At 47.4% G+C, this 17511-nt stretch overlaps 5 protein-coding genes across 5 annotated transcripts; 3 read left to right on the forward strand and 2 right to left on the reverse strand.

Moving 5' to 3' along the window:
- The first annotated feature begins 1848 nt into the window (after positions 1-1848).
- HD556DRAFT_1365996 (uncharacterized protein) lies at positions 1849-3044 on the forward strand. The gene is made up of 2 exons (XM_041302791.1): positions 1849-1949; positions 2000-3044. The coding sequence occupies exon 2, from the start codon at positions 2013-2015 to the stop codon at positions 2994-2996; it is 984 nt and encodes a 327-aa protein (XP_041161042.1). The 5' UTR covers positions 1849-1949; positions 2000-2012; the 3' UTR covers positions 2997-3044.
- A 504-nt stretch (positions 3045-3548) lies between these two features.
- Positions 3549-4689, forward strand: HD556DRAFT_1307689 (uncharacterized protein; the record flags this gene model as incomplete). The annotated part of the gene is made up of 2 exons (XM_041300051.1): positions 3549-4427; positions 4492-4689. The coding sequence occupies 2 exons, from the start codon at positions 3549-3551 to the stop codon at positions 4687-4689; spliced, it is 1077 nt and encodes a 358-aa protein (XP_041161043.1).
- Positions 4690-5813: 1124 nt separating this feature from the next.
- On the reverse strand, positions 5814-7940 carry HD556DRAFT_392308 (uncharacterized protein). The gene is made up of 4 exons (XM_041310472.1): positions 7079-7940; positions 6758-7025; positions 6073-6695; positions 5814-6016 (listed from the first exon to the last, which is right to left on the reverse strand). Exons 1-3 carry the CDS (start codon positions 7737-7739, stop codon positions 6086-6088), a joined length of 1539 nt encoding a protein of 512 aa, XP_041161044.1. The 5' UTR covers positions 7740-7940; the 3' UTR covers positions 5814-6016; positions 6073-6085.
- A 2801-nt stretch (positions 7941-10741) lies between these two features.
- HD556DRAFT_392514 (uncharacterized protein) lies at positions 10742-12391 on the forward strand. The gene is made up of 3 exons (XM_041310473.1): positions 10742-11033; positions 11105-12105; positions 12161-12391. The coding sequence occupies exons 2-3, from the start codon at positions 11125-11127 to the stop codon at positions 12260-12262; spliced, it is 1083 nt and encodes a 360-aa protein (XP_041161045.1). The 5' UTR covers positions 10742-11033; positions 11105-11124; the 3' UTR covers positions 12263-12391.
- A 1894-nt stretch (positions 12392-14285) lies between these two features.
- On the reverse strand, positions 14286-15450 carry HD556DRAFT_392559 (uncharacterized protein). The gene is made up of 5 exons (XM_041310474.1): positions 15172-15450; positions 14988-15105; positions 14753-14929; positions 14576-14692; positions 14286-14529 (listed from the first exon to the last, which is right to left on the reverse strand). The coding sequence occupies exons 1-5, from the start codon at positions 15324-15326 to the stop codon at positions 14452-14454; spliced, it is 645 nt and encodes a 214-aa protein (XP_041161046.1). The 5' UTR covers positions 15327-15450; the 3' UTR covers positions 14286-14451.
- Positions 15451-17511: the final 2061 nt, after the last annotated feature.

Genomic DNA, 17511 nt, shown 5'->3' on the forward strand with positions numbered 1-17511 from the left:
CAGTTCCCCTGGCAGGCACCTCCTTGCAGCTCCCCAGCGCCTGTTCAACGCAAACCTTCTCCTTTGAGTGAAACTCCGACGTCTCCTCCACCTGCTGGACACAAAACGAAACGAGCAGCACCGGTGCCTCGAGCTGGTGCCCACGGTCGTGAGAGTTCTAGTAGCTATTTGTACTGTAAGATTTTTTTTGCAATCACCATGGTTCGAGAGTTCGAACGCGTTCTGAACTAGGTTCGGAACTGTTCACTCAGTTGTACCTCACTGCTTTGCACTACCATTAATTCAATGCATCACGTTGTTATATCCGAACGCAATTGCAATGTCTGATGAATCTGAGCGAAATTCAAATGCATTATGTACATAGCAATGTTTGATATATCGGTACACTAGCCTAATGCCAGACTATAGTCATATGGCAGTCGCAATGTCAGAATTGAGTTTCCTAACATTGCCTTACATTGAGACCTTGCGCCAGATACATATGGCAGTTATGGTGGCTCCGACATGGTAATATATGACCATCTCTGGATTTGGTAATTTTGGTGATGCAGGCAACAGTTTGGCGATCGTCGAGTTGTTGTCAGTTGGCGAGAAATAGTATTCAATTCTTTAGAGGTGATGATGAGCTTGATAATAGTATACGCCACCATTATTGACAGCCTCAGTAAGACGTAGTGCAGGTCCAAGACTCGAAGGGCAGAAAGTGTCGTGGTCACAGTTATGTAACGTGACTATTACTGACGCGTTACTACGCGCTTCCGATCACTGTCTAACTTTACTACGACCGCAACCCAACTTCCAACCCGTCACGGTGTGTACTAAACAGTACTACTACGGTCTTTCGTGTACTATTATTAATTTTGCTATGAACATTCATCTCACAGATCTAAAATGGTGAGTTCAAGCCACTAGCTACGATATACCACGATGCTAATAGTTCAATGACAACACCATAGACCAAATTACGAATCGACGATGACAACTTGTGCCTCAGTCCCCTTCGATTACGCTAAAGCAGACATAATTTTCCTTTCAACTGATGGCGTTGGGTTTCGAATATTCACGCTCCTCTCTCTTGCCTCCCCGTTCCTTGAGTCATTGCCCACGCGTCTCTGCTAGCTATGTTTGTGATTCTTTGTTCCCAGGTTCAGAATTTAAAAAGACGCAACTTCCTTCTACTACAGGAGACAAGGTCGTTGGAAGAATGTGCAACATGCCAACACCTTCCTTTCTCGATCACTTCTGACGTTTAATAGACGTTTTTCTCTTGACAAGACTCTGTCGAGGTAGCTGAGAATACTCTATAGCGCTATCCTCCGTTTCAATTAACAAGTTTTAAGTTCGGGCGCTGCAAGTCTCGGGGGACTTTGAGTTGCCCTCACTGAAATCTGGGGCTCACTGAGTCACGTATGTACAAGTCATTACGTGACTATAACGTCTCGATCACTACCTCATGTCCACCTTGATACTAAATGAACCTAGTCTAACCGGTGGAAGAATGTTCTCGCATGTAAGTCGTCCGTTGAACCTTAAGTCTGCTAGTAAAGTTCATGAGTTGTTGAAATAATCGTGCTAGATGCTCATACCACGGAGAGGGATCGAGCTATAGCCTCCCACATCAACTCTGTTGCGCTTATAGACATTGGTCGGAATGTCACTTCTTGCCACATCCCCAGTTTCAATATCACGACGTGGCTTATCTTTCTGCGTATCTCTTTAATCACCGTCGCGTATCACCTCGCTTTGCACATACACAGGTTGATTTGAACACCAACGTACAAAAGGGCCACGAGGCCAAAGAAGACACTATGTATGTACTAATGAATGCCGAATGCAGTGGTCTGCACCCTAACAGGCCTGCAAGCGCATGGCCAGTTCGATTCCCTTAACTTTCTCAGAGTCTCTTCATCATCCCACAAACACACCCCACAAATTTCAAGTTTCAACTGGTGAGTTCATCTTACTAGCTACGATCGGCCATATTCATGACACCACAAAGATCATAATCGCCAATGGAATTGCCAACATTGCCAACACAAACTTGTGCTTCGGCCCCATTCGATCATGCTAAAGCAGACGTTATCTTACGATCAGCTGATGGCATAGAGTTTCGAGTGTTCATGCTCTTCCTCTCCCTTGCCTCTCCGTTCTTCGAAACATTGTTTGGCCTCCCTCAAGCTCCTGACGGGGCTTCCGATCAAGAGATGAAGGATGGCTTAGCAGTCATCGCCGTGTCTGAGGACAGCAAAACTCTAGATACGTTTCTCAGGTTTTGCTATCCATCGACGCTGGCGGAAGATCCTTCTCTTGACAATCTCACAGAGATTCTCTCTGTACTCGCAGCTGCGAAGAAGTATTCACTAGACCTGATCGAGAGAAAAGTATGTCAGGCTCTGGCGAATCCCAAGGTTCTTGAGATAGACCCCCTTCGCTCCTTCGCTATTGCGAGGAACGCGCGGCTCAAGCATGAAACTATCACCGCTGCCAGATACAACTTACGGCAACCCTTAATTCCTGCGTTATTTGCAGAGATCGACCTGATCACCGCATCCGACTTTCTTGCCCTACTAACATACCACAAAAAATGCATTATCTCCGTACAAAACCTAATGAAGAATCTCAAATGGATGACGGATCATTATGTCAATAGGAGTGGCTGCGGTTGGCTGTTCAGCAGTGGTTCCCACTATAATGGGGATTACTGCCGCTGCGAACAGGGTACCGACAAAAGATTTTTTCCTTGGAATGCCGCTCCAATTGCATGGTGGACAACATATATGCAGGAGGTATACGAGCTACTACAGGATAGCCCGTCTGGCGATACTGTGAGGACGGCAGCGGACAGGACAATCCAAAAGGTCAGAAGTGCGAACTGTGCTGCTTGCTCTGGTCGGGTAAAAGAAGGCATGACGGAATTTAGCAACTTGCTTGCTCTAAAGGTCGAAGAGGCTGTCGCTCCGGTATGTACCTTGCTATACAACACGGACAAACTCTGAGAGCTTCCAACAGATCGAGCTGGATATGGACTTCTGATCGCAACTATCCTCATCCGTAAGCCAATATATAATACTGTGGTAAAACACTTACTTGACGTCATCTGGCAGATCATGTCTATAAACTTGTGCCAGTACCGTCCAGTGTCCAATAATCACGACTCGATCAGATCTAGCAGTTGTACATTGAACTTGAATACCAAGGTGTAATATTAGGGGTTGCTTAAGGGAAGAATCGCGTGTAGTTGTGTAGAAATATGTCTCAAGAATTACGAATATTCCTTTCCTCCACGGGTCTCCGATAGCCTCCGGCTGGTAACCTTCCTGTTAGATTCTAGTACGACAAATGCATGTGCTGTGAATATAATGATTCAATATATATAACGTACACTGTGGGCAATATCTTCATCGAGTTTCTTCCACACCGCCCTTTGTTGTTCTTCCAGAATCTATCAATCATTATTGCGTTCTCTCTACAGTCAAATGTAAGTTTAACTTGTCGCCCAGGAAGATATTGCCAGCTTGACCATACTGTTCATATAAAGGAAACTCCTCATGGCAACCCCGCCATTTCTGCATGCCAAAGCAGATATCATCCTTCGATCGTCCGACGGCGTTGATTTTCATGTGATCACGCTCTTTCTAAATCTCGCCTCGTCGTCTTTCGACTCCATCATCGAGCAAGCAGCACAGTCAAACCAGGTCGAAGGTGATCTGCCTGTCGTGCCCGTGGAAGAAAACCACAGAGTCCTCGACACCTGGCTCAGATTCTGCTACCCTTCAACTCTTGCACAGGATCCTCCTCTGCATGAGATTGAAGATATCATACCTGTCCTTGAGGCAGCCAGGAAATATTCTTTGAAACCGCTTGAACACAAAGTTCGCCAAGCGCTTAAAAGCCGCATGGAGAAAGAGCCTTTGACATGCTTTGCAATTGCAATGCGTGCTCAGCTCAACGTGGAAGCCACGCTTGCTGCCGAATATACTCTCCGCCAATCTCTCATTCCTGCGAGTGTTCCAGAAATCGACCTCATCACAGCCAAGGAGTTGCTCGCACTACTCACCTATCATCAGAGGTGCGGGAAATCGGTGCAATCCTTGGGGGTGGATCTATCCTGGATTACCAGCAGTTACATGAGCTTGAATGCGGCAGGATACCAGTGGATCATTCAAAGCGGCTCCTGTAACTGCGAGTCCGGCAGTCGATTCTTGCTCGATGGTCAACGACCATTGAAATGGTGGAGTGATTACATGGAAAAAAGTCTGGTGTCTTTGCGCGATAAGCCATCTGGCCAGACGGTCCTTGCGGAGGTCGGTGACACAGTCCGGGGTGTTCGAGCTATTGGTTGCTCGCAGTGCTGTTCAAATATCCTGGTGAATATGACGGGATTCGCCGAGTTTTTTAGCACGATGGTTGATATATTGACGGCAGAGGTGACTTGATGGCTTTGTTCCTTTACTAGCAGTGCATCAGGCTCATGATATCGCATTTGAAAAGGTTGATCTCGACATGGATTTGCTTAAACCCTTCGTTCCGGCCCGAGTTCCCTTATCAACGAAGGCTCGGAATTTCATGGGGGCGAGCGGTCTCGACGCTGAGCCCTCCGTTGCGGGCCCGGCGACGTCGGCTACCCCCGGGCCATCAACGAAGACTGCCACGAATTCAAAGGGCGAGAAGAAGAAGAAGAAGAAGTAAAGGAGCTCTCAAAACTACTTAGACTGTATAAGTTGGCATACAAGTTGCTGTATAGTTCTGAGCAGTCTGACACTAGTCTCGAGACCAGATTGTACATTCTAGAACACCACGATGTAACTGACTTATGTACTTAGTAGAAGTATCTCAGTGCCAGAACCAGGTGATCGATGCGCACGCCATTCTAAAACACCTGCTTCGAGACTACGTAGGAAAATTGTGCCACAAGACGAGCCAGGCGCCAACGACATGCTGCTGGCATTGGGCTGATTATTGTCCTGGAAGTAAGCGAGTCACTCATCTACATATCAGATGAATAACAGGATGAATCTCTCGTACTCGTGGTCATTAGTAGCAATCCACGGAACTGGAAGATCAGCAAAGCAGGAAACGCCGTAAGCCGATCAATATATCAAGAAAATTACGATCATGGATTGGAAAACGGAATCGACAATGCACGGATAGTGTCTGAAATTACAAACAGCTGCCTTGTAATGAGTGGTGGTCACCAGTGTGATCGACGAACGCGCAGCAGGGGAATAGCTTACACGGACAGGGGAGGTGGCAACAGCTGCAGTCATACATGTCACGGGGTTTCACCGGCGACAGGTGTTTCATGGGTGCGATGATTTACTCGAGGTTGACTTCGATTTTATTTCTGTCGTTAGGTCTAGGTCGTTCCTTTGACGTGGTAGGGCATGTCTGTGACGACATAAGATGAACATTGGAAGTATGGCCGCTGTGGCGAAGGGGCTGCACGTGGACGTAACCCCAAGGAAGTGAGAATATTGCTGCAACGACATGCAGAGGGTTGATGATGGGAATGACACATCGTGAATAACTGAAGGAAATATTGGAGATCAGAAACAAGAACCTGTCACAATAAAGCTCGATGGCGACTTACATGAATGTCGTCTTACTACAGTTCATATTTCGGTGGCCAAGAGGCTGGAGGAGCGAACGAATACTTGCTCACACGAATTACATTTGGTGGCTTTCAAGGATGATTCTGAGAGCATGTCGTTGTTCAAACGTTCAAGTCGAGTCCGATGTTGAACATTCTAGGTCCTAATTAGTAAGCCAACGTCTTGATCCAGAGATAAGGTTCTTTCCATCTTACGACCAGGAGGACCCGAGGTAGGAAATTTAGCGCCAATTGTATTGAAACTAATATGTAAACGAACGCCGCCGAGGCTCAGTTTCATCAACGGATACTGTACACGTATTCCAAGACTATCGAGAAAGACAACCCAAATGAAAACGAAGCGGAATTGAAAAGAACATGGTTAATGGCCGCGAGCGAAACCCGAATCTCTGACATGCATAGCGACTGTAAACGCGGATCAATGAGATCATGGCATGAGTGAGCAAGGAAGAAATTCATACCACTTCAAAACGTTCAACGCGATCCGAGCCAAGCCAAATCCCCAAACACGGACGAAGAATCTTTCACCCAACCCTCTATAAACGTACTCTTTCCATGTTCTCGACTCTTCTTCTCCAGCGCCATGATCTTTCTGGTAGTGCTCACCCCGTGTTCCTCACAGAGTTGCTTCAGGATGATCCTCCGACTCAATCCGGGATATCCGCTCATGATTTTGAGTATGTACTCTCCCATAGCATCAAGACCGGTTTCACTACTCTTCGTCATAACCCAACCGCGGTTGATCCGGAAGATCATTTTAGCTCCTGGATCATCGATCACAAAGCGAACTGCTTCACCGCTCGCAGTGAAGAGGAAGTAATCGACATTTCGGTCGGCTTCAAGCATCTCGGCTTGACGCTCCGCAGCAGGGGTGCGTTTACCCTTACAGGGATTTACGCCAATGTCTCTGAGGCTCGTGAGATGCCGACCTTCCTTCTTGCCAAAGTCGCGAATCATGTTAGCGCTGGGATCAGAGTCGCCGAATGCCCAAAGAGAGTCTCCCTTGGTTCCGCTTAGACCCTTCGATACTGGCTTCTTGCCACAAGTCCGTTTGTGAAGAGACCAGTCTTGTTTCTGGCAGGATCTAGTGGATGATGCGACATCATGAGGGAGTTATGAAGACAGAATTAAAGGACTTCTACTCACTGAGAACAATAATGTATCTCGAAGTTAAGTTTCGTTTTGCAAACACTGCACACCATGAAGCGAACACCTTGTCCGATTTCTTCTGGCGTCTTCGTGCAGTTTTCGCAGCGGACAAGAGGTTTATCCCTGAAAGTCGTTTTGACCTGTGCTAAAGCTCGAGCAACATATCCCTTTGTATTCTCCATGACGTGTAGGACCCCCTTCATCCCCCCGCTACGATTGGTGATGTCACTTACGATTGACAACACTGAGGACATAATAAAATGTCCTGTTCATTAAATGTTAGACTCGCATGATGCTATATGAGCGGGAAACACTCGCCGATAAACTTATTCCTGTTGATAGTCGCGACTTCGAACATAAGCTTTGTGCTTTGGGATATTTGTCTTCGAGGTGGAACATCCGGGGTCTCTTCCCACCATGGATTTGGCAGGTTCGATGCCTGTTCCCACCATGAGTTCGGTAGGAATGCTGGTTGAAGGGATGACTCGGTTAACTCCAAGACACGAGCGAGAAAGTCGACAAAGCTCTTCCCGCCCTGCGTCAGAAGATTCGAAACTGTGACCTCCGGGCAAAGAGCCCGACAATCTTGCCCCCAAAACGTAGGTGCTTCACAAGCCCCCTTCAGGCCTTCATTGATATGTCTCTTCTTCTCCGCGACACTCAACAACAACCAGATGGTGTCAAAGTGGCCTTCGTCGAAAAGGTCACGCAGAATTTTGGCTACGTTATCTTGGACCCTGCGAAGATCCTGATGGAAGAACTCCATGGCGTCAGGATCAAAGCAAGAGTCGTCTAGGAAACGAGACATCTCCTTGAGGACGTCCGCTGCGGTTGAAGATGCGATCGCCGCCTCCCACTCCTTATCCCACTTGAGCGCGTCTTGCTTAACATCAGTGATGTTAAATTTCTTGGACAAGAGTGGAGGAAAATCTTCAGGTGTCTTTACAGTATCGTCGTCGTCCTTGATTGGCGATGCCATGGCTAGATGATGAGTGACTTGTTTGCCGCTGGGAGGGTATGGAAGATCAGGGATATTGAGGAGACGCGTTTTATAGCTAACGCCCCATGATGATAATCAGATGCCATCATATCGATAGTCAAGTGAATAATAGTTCCATGATCAATGATGAATCATGATAGTCTATAAAGAGACAAGCCATGATCTTCCAGACGTAAAACCCGCACTCTGTATGATGTAAAGAACTTACTTATCACCGAGTATATTCCACCCGAGTGCATCTTGCTTGATTTCAGTGATGTTGGCGAAGAGAGGAGGTCGATCTTTAAGTTTCTGTGGCCCTCGGCTGACAATGCAGACGATGACTGAGGGCTCTGAGCTGCAGAGCGTATGTGAGATCTAGACCAGACGCGTTGAAATATCATGACGATCGGATACCGTTATATCGATCTAGTCAAATCGCAAGCATGGGCGGTGGAAAGTAGTTCATGATCAATGATGTTAGTCCGTAAAGAGAAGGTCACAGACGTAAAACCCTGCGCTCTATACGATAAGCAAACATTCCTATTTTGGCATTTGCTCCTCGAAGAGAAGAGAAGCCTGACAACGTTGCAGATGAGAAACCCAAATTTGGCAATAGAGAAAGAAACCAAATTTGGCAATAGAGGAGAAGGCCAAACTTGCGCCCTGTGTGTATGAGGATAAAGAACTTACTTATCACCACCGCGAGGCTTGATGCGGTCTCATGACTCACTTCGAACTTTCCCCAGAATATTGATACAGCGGCCTTGTCACAATACAAACTGGGCATCGAGTCTGGATTCTACATGTGCGTAATATCACAGCATATATTCATTCCTGATTTGGGACTCCGTGGCAGAACCGACGATTGTACTGAAAGCGAGCAAGTCACAACCTGCTAATTTAAAAAAGGGGTTCTTGCACTCACGGTAACAATACCCGGAATGGGTGAAGCAGAAAAACGTGAACACAGAATTCGATCAACATATTAACGACACCGAGAAAAAATTGACATGGTCATTTAATCGGTAGCGGTGGTTCCATGGGGCAATGATCATGCCTTTGAACTTCTCACTGTCCTTGGATCTGAGTGACTTGAATCTCGCTCTTTTTGTTACGGAGTGGAGCAACATATCAAGTCTACGAGATACATGAGTACCGGGGGTATAGTCAAGCGAGTATAATACCCTTTTATCCTCGGCAGCCGCAATATCCACAACAAGGGGTCGGTGGGAAGAATGTTGCCTATGATGCTGCTGAAATGGTGTTGCATCGTGGTCAATGGAAGGAGAGCGTTGGAAGAATGAGGAGAAGCGATTAATGGCCGCACGTGGACGTGACCTCGAGGAGGCGAGAATACTGTTGCTACGACGTGCAGAGGGCTGGACATGGACATGGCGTGTTGCGGAGTACTGAGAGCATGAGGTCAGCACAAGAGCCAACTGATATGATAACGACACACATGAACGCGCCCCTGCGTGCAGTCAAAAAAAACATGTGATTACCTCCAAAAACGGCTTATCAAATACGTCCTATACCGATACGAGTTAGAAATTAATGTGCTCCATCATTAAAGAGCCATGAGGTGATGCACACTTTCGATTCATCTTTTGGTAACTAAGAAAGAACTCTATCAGTATAGAGTGGGCAACGTACTCCGAGTCAGACTCACATTAGACAATAGGTCATCGAGACCAGTTTATCTTATTATGACATGGATGTCCCACAAGTGCGCATTGTGGCCATTGCAACCCGTTACTAGCAGCTTTCCATCAGCGGAAAGAGTTGCACAATACACGTCAGCTTCGTGGCGAAGGGGTTCACAGGTAGATATTACACAAATGCACTGTTCGATCGCGTGAAGCACTTGCTAGGAGCAAGCTAGCAGAAGGTCATTGTAAGACAAGGAGATGGCCAACAATTGTGATGAGTGACGTGTGACGTTCAACCATGTGAATATCCTAATTGAGCCAACGGAGATAAACTTCTTTCCATCTGACGTCCAAGCTGTAAACTGGTCAACTATGTTCAATTGTAGAGAGCTGTGTTGGCATCCCACATCCGCATTGCATTCTTCTTGTATCCATTGGTCGCAATCTGTTTGGAATCGGGCGAGTAGCTCACAACGATGTGTCATCTTGATTGGACCAAACAGTTTCGCCGCTCTCTACCGTGACAGACCCTTGCAGTTCCCTCATCTGATCCACTCACAACTCGCTCACAAATCAGACTCCAACTCAAGGACCCACGTTTCTTGTGTGACCAGTCCATTTTGCACTGACCTTCCCGATCTCGGCTTTCACGACCTATCTACCCTGGCATCACTTGTAACAATTTCGCCTCTGGGAGATAATGCCATGGTGATCACCCCCACTCCATCCTTCTTATCTCGCCAGTTGTCGCTAATTTTTAAACCGCTCTCCAAATCCCACCCTCGGAGCAAGCCGTCGTTCGAACATGTGATGAGTCGTTGTTCACCAGGCACACCTCGTACTTACTCGGTACAGTCTTGCAATGTTTGGCAAGACATTATCCTTGCCATCTCCTGCGTCTCACTAATGGGGGAAGAGTGTGTTATTGCTTATGCCTCTCCTGTTTCAATGATGGGGGTGGAGGTCTCTAGCATCTCACTGGTGGGGGAAGAGGGCGTCATCACCGATGTCTCTTGCATCTCAATTGTGGTTGAATAAAGATACAGTGCCAATGGTTCTGAATCCGTATCAACCCTTGTCAATAGAAGCACAATAAAAAACGTTCACGAGAAGCTTGTTAAGAGGAATTCGAACCTGACCCACAGGGACAGGGGTTACCTGCGATGGCGAGGTCCTATCTTTCACAAGGACGTGTCAAGTCAAGTATCGTTAAACCGTCGAGAAGGAAGGTGGGCAAGGGTTCATTTGAGCGCCTACTACTGACTACCAAGGCCCGGGCACGTTCGGTGCGTTATCTTCACCGCTTGATGCTTCGCAGGTGAAGCGATCAAAATTAGCGCTATGCGCAACTTCCTGATCCTATACTTATCATTTTTGGGACTTTGTTTGAAGATGGGCGTGGCTAACAGATGACAGGTGCCACATTTCTATTTCTTAATCCTCGAACTTCTTTGCAGGACAGTGCCGTGAGGCATGCTACAACTACACATGCTATGCAGTGAAAGCATTACTTGATCGATTCAAAGATCAAGATTCTGATAAGCCTCAATGCACATCAGTGGGCAAGGAAGTCCAAGCCAGGCTACCCGCTGCCCTGCGGCATGCAAGGGACTATCGGGGAATCAATTACAATAGTATATAGGTGGGTACCGTTCGTCTCAAAGTTCACCCATCAGAACATTCGCATCTAGAGTTGACTTCAAGCTCTTGAAGAATCCGACAAATCTCTGCTGATGGAACAAATGTCTTCTCCGTTTTCAACGATTATTCCTACCTGCACATGCGCATCATCGCCTTTTGACCACCCAAAAGCTGATATCATCCTGCGGTCCTCAGATAGGGTCGATTTCCGTGTCTTCAAGCTTTTTCTCGCCCTCGCCTCCCCGCTCTTCGAGACTATGTTTGAGCTCCCCCAACCAGCAGCAGTTGGGACGAGTGATGATACAAAGGATGGTCTCCCTGTCATTTCCATGCAGGAAAATAGCAAAATATTAGACACTTTCCTCAGATTCTGCTACCCTTCCACATTGGCGGAAGATCCTTCGCTTGATAACCTGATAGACATCAAAGCCATCATCGGGGTTGCGAAGAAGTATTCGCTGAACCTGATAGAGAGGAGGGTTTGTCAGGCTCTCGCTAGCCCCAAGGTCCTCGAGGCAGAGCCTCTTCGCTGCTTCGCAATCGCCCGGAACGCACGGCTCACAGATGAGACTATCGTCGCTGCCAGATACACCCTACGACAACCCTTGATTCCCACATGCTTACCAGAGATCGATATGATCACCGCGTCTGACCTTCTCGCTCTTCTCACGTACCACAAGAAGTGCAGCGTTGCAGCAGCGTCATCGCTTGCCAACTTGGATTGGATGACGAACTATTATAGCAATCCAAGCGGTTGTAATTGGTTGTTGGACACACGGCAAGCAGACTTTCGGGGAAAACTACCAGATCCCCCCTGCAGATGCGCACGGAGTGATAAAGCCAAATTCCACTTGTGGAAATCTGCTCCGTTCTCTTGGTGGACTACTTATATGGAAGAAACATTCGAGTTATTGAGAGACACTCCTTCTGGCGATGTCGTGAGGTCGGAGGTAGAAAAGACGATACAGAAGGTCAGAGATGTGGGCTGTACCACTTGCTCCGCCCATGTCAAGGAGAAGATGGAAGAATTCAGCAACTTACTTGCCCTCAACGTCGATAAGGCAACGGCTTCGGTACGTAGTATCTCTGTATATGCATTGCAACACTTCTTAACATCTTCGATGACAGATTAAACTAGAGATTGACCGCGACTTCAGAATCTTGCCACCTGTCATGGGTCTCGGCAACTACAAGCTCACAATCCCGCTTCCGTTTTTTGGGCAGAAGTAGCAAGTCCTGAAGCGAGCAAAAGCTGCGGGGGTTCAAGCAATACTCGGGGTATAGTACCGTACAACCGATGGTCTCGCTAAGTACGTAGGTTATTTAGACAGAAAGCCAATACACGAAAATTCAAGCAAGTTGAAATATTAAGCTTGCTGCCTCAGGCAACCTTACTCTGACCTGTACCTATCTTCGCAGGCGACAGTTGTCCTGCCGGACCGTCGGCCTTGCGCTCCCAAACGCAACGAACGAAGATTGAAGAAGAGATGTGTTACCAGATAGAAAGGCTAGATACGAAAGTTCCAAGCAAGTGATAAACTTGCTGCCTCAAGCGGCCTTACTTAGAGGAAGTTACTCTGGCCTGCCCCATGCTATGCATATCCTGCTGGTCCGTTGGCCTTTCGCTTCCCTTTGGCCTTCGTCGCCTTGATGGCGGGTTTCGTGAAGAGGTTCTTGGTAAATGGCAGCAGCCTCATGGACCTTAATCCCGTCTGTTACACTCGAGAGCCAGTCGCACTGGTCTGGTTCGTGGTTCGTGGTTCGTGGTTCAGGGTATGGTCTAGTTCATGGTTCGGTATAGGGTCTGGGTTAGCAAGGAAGTCATTATGCAGTCGGCGCAGAGCAGCCTCGACAGCCTCTCCGTAGAACCACATCTCAATGTAGCCCGAGATAACGCACAGACAGGATACAGAGGGCAACGGACATTTGATAAAAGGGTGATCATGGGCAAACAAAGCCTTGTTAGGTACAACATCCAACTCGGGGCGTAAACGACAGAAGTGCAACAGAAGGTATTCGGCAGAATCAAGACGAGTGTGCTCCTTCGGGATAAGGGCTGAAGGAAGTTGGCGAGCCGCCTCTATGACGACAGGCACGGGAAAGTCAGGAAGGGATGTGGTCTTCGGGAAAGAAAAACTACGCAGGATCATCGCTGACCGCGATGTCATACAGTTTCGTCAGGGATGCACGTAGTACAAAACATCAAGTCAGTGGGAAGTTACATAGGATTCAAGAAGGAATATCAAGAAGATGTGAGAAGTAAACCATCAACTTATTCGTCGTCACTCTGGTCCCCCAAAAAGGCTAGAATGCTCGCGCCCGCAGTTTTCTAAGGAACATCATGATTCCAAAGACAAGAAAATGGAAATGATTCACGAACCTTCCTCTTGAGTGGTGGGTCCTCGTCCTCATCGTCACTTCCTGGTCCCGACTGTTCATCCTGCGATTCCCTCTTTTCTTTCTTCCTTTCCCGCCGGCGTTCTGCCTCTGCGAAATCTTGCACATCCCCTAATACACCATGTTACTATAAGCTTGGTTTTCAACGCGAGTCGTTCCAAGTACATACTAAGTTCTTGTGCGAATTCTCTCTCTGCTTTGATAGTCTTTGCTTTTTCCAGAGTGAGGCGACCCGTCATTCCTAAGTCCTTCAGAATTTCTTTCAGTCGTTTAACTTGGCCTGACGGTGTATCCAAATCTGCAAATTCTTTCTTCCATATCTTGCGTACGCCGCAAGCAACCACTATAGCCTAAGCAAAAATCAAACCACGTCTCGCATGTGTTAAGTAGAAACACCTCTACCTTGAGTTTGGAGACAGTCTCATCATCCTTAGATGACCCTCCTGCGTTGCTCTTCTGTGTCTTCTTACGTTCTGTCGAGGCTTTCTTGTTTGAATCCTATACATTGTCAGAAGTAGCACAGAACACCGATTGGGAGAGCTAAAAACCTTTTCTTGTTTCTTCCTTCTTTTCTTCGGGGGTTCATTGACGACTACTGACACATCGGTGTCATTCTCCTGATTGCCTATTAATTTTGTGAAACGTAAGTCATCAAAATGGGACACACAGGTTCGCTGTGGGGAAGTGCATGTTTCAGAATGACGGTTTCCTGAGGCTTTGAGGTGGAAGAACTTGCTCCGTGCTCGAGCTCGTCGACCACCTCATGTTTCGCATTTTGCTTGGTGGATGACTAGTGAGGAGAACAGTTCACCCAGAATACAGAAGTGAAAAGGAATGTGTTTAACCTTAGGTTTAGATAGAGGGTTTTCCTTTGAAGGCGATTTCTTAGGTGACAGTATTTCTTTCTTTGAAGACGTCACAGCAGATTTGGATGCATGCTTGGCATCAGCCTCGTCCCCAGAAGACTCGACGATAGACTGTACGTAGTGAATAAAGAAGACCAGTCGCAAGATAACAAAATTTCAACTCACGGCTGATTTATGTTCCTTCACAGCGGTTCCGCTGGTCAACTTCTTGGTTCTGGATGCCTTCTGAGAGCGCTGTATGCCATTAGTGACGTAGGTATTTTGAAGAGATTGCGCATACTTTGGAGCCAGAGGGTTTCGTTTCATGCTCGCCCTTACTTTTCGGAGGTTTGACTTGCTTCTTCCGAGCTGGAACTTCGTCTTCAGATATTTCAGACGCTTCAGACTCCACTATAGTCTAGAGGTAACAGAACAGGGTTCGAGTGGCTGCACATAAAGGGATGCCACAAAAGCTCACAGAGGACTTGGGCACCTGCTTCCCTTTCTTGTTCTTCCCGGGCGACGCCTTGGGCTTAGAGGCGCCGTTGCGAGGTTTGACAAGCTCTTCGTCGGCCCCTCCCTTGCGTTTGTTGGAGGGTTTTGGCTGGCTTTCTCCATCATCTTCCTCATTCAGTGGTGTTGTTGAAACATTGTCCTTCAGAAAGTTAATATTAGGAAAGCAGGTCAATGCCCGGACGTAAACTTTGCCTTACCAGATAGTCGACGACTGTTTTCTTGATAGACGTCTTGTACTCTTTTGCGTCTAAAGTTCCAGCTGAGAGGTCAAGGCTTTCCTCTAGCCGCTCACGCACAATGCGTACAGTGAGCTTGCTACAATGGGCAATGGGCATGAGTCGCGACAAAGTTACAGGACACGGTAACAAAGATATAACATGCCTCAATTTCCCCTCTGCACGAGCTTCTTCTAATAGCTTCGTAGCGGCTTGCTGTATTCTCTCAGTACTTGGTGTGGCCATTAGTCTTGTGAGTTGGCACCGCGCAAGAGAAGTGATGCTTTGCGGATGAATGACATTGATTGCTCGTTGACACATACAATGAATCACGTGGTGCAACCGATCGCTGTGATCCGGGGGCCGGATCGGGCAGAATATCAGGGAATTGGCAGACTCCGGGACCGTCCGGCTGGGTCCGGCTGGGTCCGTCCGGGTCCACCTGCGTCACTCAGTTGGCGTTCTGTATAATCATAATTATCGAGCTTTTACTTTCAAATCAAATTTGATTCGCATTGGTGGCAACAGTAGAACAACATGACAGCGTTTAATCACTTGCTGCGCCATCTTGAACAAGAGCCAGGCACAATCAGTAACACCTCACTCACTTCTCTTTTCCAGTTCATCACTCTTGCAACCCGGCTTAAAAACGACATCATCCTTGTGGAGCCTTCCTTGAGTCCAACTTCAGATCCACCATTTGTTCTATCACCTGCAGTCACTGTGTTTCTTAGTGCAGGCTGTTCAATCTCTCCAGCTGAAGTCAATGATGCATGGTCCCTCCTCAAGGATGTCATTTGGAGTGGAGGGATCACTGTTGATGTGGGACGGCTATGGGAGACACATGGCACTCAAAGGGGTCTAGGTAAGTTCATTTGATTGTGTTGTCACCTCTGTTTCTTTATCTAACGATAGAATGGCCCCAGCTGAGTATCTGCTCTATCCTCCTAGCCACTCATGCCTTCATCCCGACTGCCAACGTCGCGCAAAGGGCATGACTCTCAAGAAGGCTGCTCAAACCTATGTGGTGTTGTTCACGCTGACGAAAGGCCCATGCATTGCAAAATCTGTCCATCTCTACTGTCAAAGTAAGCACTTGCACTCCGCACTCTTGCTTTGAGTCATTATTTTTGTCATTGACAAGGTCAACTAGCTTGTGGAATTGATTACCACCATAATTACAGTGTGTTTAAAGGAGAGCGCACCTATTACGAGCACCAACCAGATAGTGTTCAGGCTGCGGATCATGTGTTCATCGAGAAGAGTGTAATTGAGCTCTTTAGGACTGCAATGGATTTCTCATGGTGCGCTATATGCTATGCTCTTGATCTCTCCCATCTGACTATAAAACTTGGTTGCACCCAGGACTTCAGCTACGAACTGTGCAAAGTTGTATAACCTTTGCCTCTCACATGGTAAGCAGACACCTGCAGACTTTAAAGTCAAGTTTGAGCTTTCTGTCGAGCATGTTTGGGATGGTTATGTAATAACTTCACTGCTGGAGGACTGCGAGCGTCGCATGAACACCCTCATTGCTCCCCACACTGGTGAACAGCGAGACCGATTCACGGAGGCCATGATCGCAAGGAACCGCCGCATTCAGCTTTATGGCTATGAGCAAGTCCGTCGCCACTACTGCAATAGATGCACAAGCATGTATGAAGATGAGCAAGGTGTCGGTGAGTGTAATAGTTTTGAGGCTATGCGGGGCTAAGTCGTAAGATATATACAGTCACGCATAAAGTGTCCGCTGTCGTCGTCGATGGTGTCACTGTCGGCCATCCATGCTGCGCGGTTTATAACTGCCACACCCCGCTGTCTAACAACCACCATCACTTTTGTCATCTACACTCTGGTCAAAATGACAAGTGCGTGATTATCGGCTGTGACCTGCCCATTGTACGTGGCCGACGCACGTGCTCAACACTGGAACATCGTCAAGTCGAGGATACTCACGAGCTGCGTGGTCAATCCAGATTCCAGCTCCAGGAGCGCCTTGCTCGTGCCAGAACTACCATTGCCACCAACACATCTCTCACAGATGATCCACCAGACGAAGAAGAGTATGAGTTCAATGAGAATACCAGGAGAGCACTTCCTGCTACCAGTTCATCCCAGGACAGACCTGGAAGGAAGAAGTTCAGGGCAGTCTTTGGCCGCCGGCGCACACACAACGAGCAGTTGATTGTTGCTCCATGCGGTATGATTATTGCTCGAAGGACTTTCTTTGGAGCGGAGGGAGTAGCCAGTGTCAAGGTATGTATCATCATTCCATGACCATTTCCTCAACTCATGATTATCTGCAGCAATTCATCAAAGAAGTCTATGCAGGCGAAGACGCTGTCAAGCCCAATCACATATTCTTCGACAACAACTGCACCCTTGCAAAACTTGCAATGGGCGATCCTTTCTTTGACAACATTGGCTTGTCCGTCGACGTTTTTCATTTCAAATGCAAGCATTCACAGACCGACACATTCTGCCAGGAGAATTGCAACCCAGAAGC

Source organism: Suillus plorans (genome assembly GCF_016647745.1).
Source record: "Suillus plorans strain S12 chromosome Unknown HD556scaffold_23, whole genome shotgun sequence".
NCBI lineage: Eukaryota > Fungi > Basidiomycota > Agaricomycetes > Boletales > Suillaceae > Suillus > Suillus plorans.

What these genes read in the sequence shown, in the direction of transcription:
- HD556DRAFT_392559 (XM_041310474.1), bottom strand. Translation starts at nt 15,326, where the DNA reads ATGTGTCAACGAGCAATCAATGTCATTCATCCGCAAAGCATCACTTCT. An exon ending in AAACAGTCGTCGACTATCTG is followed by an intron (nt 14,930 to 14,987) that starts GTAAGGCAAAGT and finishes AACTTTCTGAAG; the next exon opens with GACAATGTTTCAACAACACC. An exon ending in AGCAGGTGCCCAAGTCCTCT is followed by an intron (nt 14,693 to 14,752) that starts GTGAGCTTTTGT and finishes TGTTACCTCTAG; the next exon opens with ACTATAGTGGAGTCTGAAGC.
- HD556DRAFT_1365996 (XM_041302791.1), top strand. Translation starts at nt 2,013, where the DNA reads ATGGAATTGCCAACATTGCCAACACAAACTTGTGCTTCGGCCCCATTC.
- HD556DRAFT_392514 (XM_041310473.1), top strand. Translation starts at nt 11,125, where the DNA reads ATGGAACAAATGTCTTCTCCGTTTTCAACGATTATTCCTACCTGCACA. An exon ending in TCGATAAGGCAACGGCTTCG is followed by an intron (nt 12,106 to 12,160) that starts GTACGTAGTATC and finishes CTTCGATGACAG; the next exon opens with ATTAAACTAGAGATTGACCG.
- HD556DRAFT_392308 (XM_041310472.1), bottom strand. Translation starts at nt 7,739, where the DNA reads ATGGCATCGCCAATCAAGGACGACGACGATACTGTAAAGACACCTGAA. An exon ending in CAACAGGAATAAGTTTATCG is followed by an intron (nt 7,026 to 7,078) that starts GCGAGTGTTTCC and finishes TTTAATGAACAG; the next exon opens with GACATTTTATTATGTCCTCA. An exon ending in GAGATACATTATTGTTCTCA is followed by an intron (nt 6,696 to 6,757) that starts GTGAGTAGAAGT and finishes ATCATCCACTAG; the next exon opens with ATCCTGCCAGAAACAAGACT.